Here is a 4,383-nt window from a genome sequence, read left to right on the forward strand (position 1 = left end):
TACATAGGAGAGGAGGACGCGCCGAGCGACCGCGGGTCTTCGTCACCTCCGGGGATCATTACTCCCCGAGGTCGAGCTCATGTCGTTCAGTCCCCTTCTCCTACGGGATCCGATCCGTTGTTTCTACCGAGCCCTGGCCCAGAGTCCCTGCCAGTTTCCTCGCCTGACTCGACGCCGCCTGTCCCTGTTCGAAGGTCGAAGCGTACTCGTGCCATGGTCATGGACGAAGATTCGGATGTGGTCGAGATCATCGATCCTCCGTCTTCAACCCCTTGAAGCTGGCTATTGGCCCTGTAAGTTTCTTCATTTTCCTCTGCTTAGACATTTTTACTAACTTTTTTTTTTTTTTTTTTTTTTTTTTTTGGTTTCTTAGCCAGGTAAACGACGCAAGATTATTGAGAAACCCTCATCTGATGACGAGGCCATCCAACATCCCAACCGTTCACGTTCGAGCTCGTCGGACTCTGTACCTCTTGCTAGGCCTTTGCGTGCAGACAAGGGCAAGGCTCGCGCCAAGACGCCTCCGCCTGTTGCAGGTTCATCTCGAGTTGACAAGGGAAAGGCTCGGGCGAGGACTCCTCCTACTACTCGTAGTTCCGCCAAGCGTACTGCCTTTAAGCCACCGGTGGTCAAGCAGAAGGAAACTTCTGTTCAACCCAAGCATCGCGGTCGCCCTCGTAAGAAGTGTAAGCTTTTTCTCTTTCTCAATTTGCTTTTTAACTTTATAATTCAGGTTTTTTCCAGCTCCCGTTATTTTCCAAGAGCCCATCGTGTTCGACAAGAAGCGATTTAGTAAGTCGTTCTTTTTACTAGTATTTTGGTTACCCTGCTGACTTTCTTTTTAGAACATGCCACCGCTAGATTTGGGCTTAAAGAGCTCCCCGCGGTTCTTAAGGGTACACAAATCCATGTATGTCTCCTCCTCTCATTTTTGTCTGAGTTTTCATAGGTACTGATACCTGTTTTATTAGATGCCCGAACCTTGCCTTCAGTGCTCCGCGCGCAAGGATTCCGCTGTCAAGAACTGCACCTTTCGTGGGTGGGGAACTCCCTGCGGTCCTTGCGACGCGGCGCATGTTTCTTCGTGTGAGTACTATCTGAATGATGAACGCCGAGGGGCCGTCAGGGATGTCATCCGTAACCGGTTGGCTATTCATGCGCCTTCAGGTATGATTTTTATTTTTATTTTATAGTCTTTTTAATGACTTTTCACTTATTTTTCTAGCTATATCTGCGCTGATGGAGTCCATCGAAGAAGACACGCTTCATATGCGCACCCTATCCGCAGTCCTTGAGGCCATTCGCCATCGTCGCGACGCCAATCTTCGAGAGTTCGCAAACGCCATCGCGGACCTGTGTCTCACCGCCGAGCCTGGAACTCTTCTAGGCACTGTTTTCGAGACTCGCGAGGAGTTCGGCTCGTGGTACAGCTTCGTTCAAGACTTTGTAGATACTCAGGGGGTCCCAGTGCCTGCGGGTTCAACGACGGCCGATTTGGAGAGACTCGTCTCGCTTTTTCAGCGAGACGATTCTCCTCCCATTGCTGGGCCTTCATCTCTGACACCTTGTCAACGCCGCGTCTGCTCGCTGTCCCTTATTCCTTCTATCGCCGCTGCTTCGCCTGGTCTTCCACCTTCCGCCCATTCTCAGGAGGAGGAGGAGGAGGTTATCGATGAGCTTGTTGACGAGGAGTAGGTGCGCTTGTTTTTACGGACTCTTTTACTTGGCATGCATTCGGACATCTTAGTTTTTGGACTTTCTATATCAACCTTTTTGTGTCATTATCTTTTGTAGTTAGATTCTGCTGTCCTTATAGTAGAATCTTGACTTTGTCTTTCTTGAACTTTGAGATTTGTTCCTAAGTGAGAGCCTTTTTGCATGCTTTCTAGAGTGTGAACTTGTGAATTTTCGACTTTATTTCGCATTTTTCTATCAAATTCATTCTGCCTTAGGGTTTTATTGTCTCTAGTTCGCGTTTTTATGACTCTTTTCCCCTTGGTGGTTTTAGTGAATCATGAAATCGAATTTTTTATCTATCAAGGTAGCCTTGATCCCTCCCCCTCACTAAATATTGACTGTCCTCAGTCAAAACGACTAAGTTCATAGGTCACGTGGCGCGGGACATCCAAGGCTCGGAAAGTTTATTCTATTTTTAGACGTGATTGCGCTGGAATGCGCAACTCCAAATTTTCACGCTTCAAGTGAATTGCAACGCGGAATTTCGGAACGCGCACGCCTTGGTCTCAGACACACATATAAAAGCAGGCAGTGGCGAAAAATTTTCGGACAGAACAGTTTTTTGCTTTTCTACCACGCACTCTCATTTTACCACTCGCTCATTATGTCTATCCCACACAACGCTCTTCCCGCCGCTGTCAAGCTTCGCGAGTCCGCTCTCACTGCCTTCAAAACTTATCAGGACATGAAAGAGGGACTGAACAGCGCTGCCGCTCCCACCATTCTTGGCGTAGCCGCTAATTACTGTGTAAGTCGCGAATTTTTCTGTTATAAACTTCGTATTCTCTATTTCTTCGAACAAAGGCTAATACTGCGCACTTGACTAGGTTCAGCTTATCGACACCAAGGATCCGTGTCTGCTTATGCACCAGCCAATGCACAATGTGCTTTTCCTTGTTAGAGGCGAGTACAATACCCGCAGCACTGGAGTTCACGCCATCGCGCCCCCAGCCGACCTCGACACTATCAAAGAATATTGTCGCGCCGTTCTCGCCGCGCGCGCCGCTGCGCAGGTCGTTCCACCACCTGTTACTGCTCAAGCTCAGGCTCAGGCTGAGATTGCAGAGGTAATGGCCGCCGCTAAAGCCAAGGCACGTTTATACTTATTTTGTTCATCTTTTCTCATTTTATTAACGCAGCGCGGATACATTTTGAAACAGCGTCCCTGCAAGCTTGTCAAGTCCAAGGCTGTCGTTGAGGACAAGGATGACGAGGTCGAGATTGTCCCCGGCCCCTTGGATACCGACGTTATGATGGGTGGGTGTGATGGCCCCAACGCTATCACTGCAGCTGACACCGTGCGTTATTTTTTATTTTCTTTTGAGCAGAACACAATTTTAACATTGCGTACCGCTTTGCTCAGATGGCAGTGGACAACCTCTTTGGTGACGAAGAAGTCAAGGACGCCGCTTCCTCTCCCAAAGAGAAAGGCAAGAAGCGCGCTGCCTCTGGTCCCAAGGTAAGCTGCTATTATTGTGTGAGTCCACTGCCACGTTGTTAACTTCATATTCTATTCGGACATAACAGACCCCAGCCAAATCCAAGCGTGCCGAAACGGTCAGCATACCCTACGACGCTGTTCCAGGCATGGACACTAACAGTCGCGAATTTCACAAGGCCCTCGTCGTCGAGCATGCCAAAGGCAGTTGCGCTGGCGACAAACGCCCTCGTACTGAACCGCCCTTTATTAGTGGTTTAGCAGATCTTCAGTCTCGTCAAAGTTCGTATTTATCTTTTATCTTCATAAATCGTAAACTAACGCACTCGTCCTTTGTTATAGACGAGTCTGCCAACTCCTTGCTCATCGACAACCCTCTGTACAGGGAGATCTTAGCGCGCGCACATGCTGCTGTTACCAACCGCATGCCGGCTTATCCCACCCTTGCTTATTTCAAGCAGCAAGAGGTCGATCTTCGTGAACGCGTTCTTCTTAGCATGCAGCGCCTTGACTTGGAGCTTCGTCTTCGCGATGTACTTGTCGCTGATTACGAAATTGCCCTTGCCCAGATTGCTGAGCGTGAAGTAACTAAGGAGTAGTAGAACTATCCGAACTTTTTGTAGACGGACACCTAGAGCCCGCATGTATAGTTGACTACGCATGGAAAATCTAGAAGGCGCTTGCGCATTATGTTTATAAACTGCTGGAGGTTTTTATTAAACTTTTTAGCCAATTTTAAAGCATAAGTCTACTAAGCCTCTTCTTCACTTAAATCTTCGATTTCTTCTAAGTCCCCGGATTCATCTGCGGAAGACCCATCAAGATTAACTCCTTCAAAGTAGTAATCTCTTGTGTTAGGTCTTTCTTCAACGCCTGTGTTTTCGATTTCATCCAGTTCCTCATTGCTTGCATCAATAAGTGTACTGAAGTGCTCAGGTAAGTCGATCCTTTCTCTTGCGAAATACGGAATGACTCTGAACGCTCCAATTTTATTGTGATTGACTGATCCGTCCAGTTCACAAACTATATATGAACCTCCCTTTGTTCGACGTACCACAATCATAGGTCCCAGGTATCTTGGTTGCATTTTACTATTTAATGACGAGGATACTTGTGAATTTCTGATAAGCACCAGGTCTCCGGGTTTATACATTCGACCACTGATTTTATGGCGGTGGCTTAGTTCATATTTTGCCACTCTTTTCACT

General features: G+C 47.7%; 1 protein-coding gene across 1 annotated transcript in view; it reads left to right on the top strand.

Annotated features, from left to right (window-relative positions):
- Positions 1-3,774, top strand: part of LACBIDRAFT_324778 (uncharacterized protein) — a gene marked incomplete at both ends in the record, with an annotated part of 5,760 nt that extends 1,986 nt beyond the window's left edge. The window contains 13 exons of the mRNA XM_001878106.1: positions 195-293; positions 374-686; positions 745-792; positions 846-910; positions 972-1,086; positions 1,117-1,167; positions 1,226-1,691; positions 2,107-2,485; positions 2,565-2,804; positions 2,877-3,035; positions 3,101-3,196; positions 3,265-3,457; positions 3,518-3,774. Of these exons, the coding sequence (XP_001878141.1) occupies positions 195-293; positions 374-686; positions 745-792; positions 846-910; positions 972-1,086; positions 1,117-1,167; positions 1,226-1,691; positions 2,107-2,485; positions 2,565-2,804; positions 2,877-3,035; positions 3,101-3,196; positions 3,265-3,457; positions 3,518-3,774 (2,481 nt within the window). The remainder of the gene's footprint in view (positions 1-194; positions 294-373; positions 687-744; positions 793-845; positions 911-971; positions 1,087-1,116; positions 1,168-1,225; positions 1,692-2,106; positions 2,486-2,564; positions 2,805-2,876; positions 3,036-3,100; positions 3,197-3,264; positions 3,458-3,517) is intronic.
- Between the last annotated feature and the right edge of the window lie 609 nt (positions 3,775-4,383).

Source organism: Laccaria bicolor, genomic scaffold, assembly GCF_000143565.1.
Source record: "Laccaria bicolor S238N-H82 LACBIscaffold_6 genomic scaffold, whole genome shotgun sequence".
NCBI classification, from domain to species: domain Eukaryota; kingdom Fungi; phylum Basidiomycota; class Agaricomycetes; order Agaricales; family Hydnangiaceae; genus Laccaria; species Laccaria bicolor.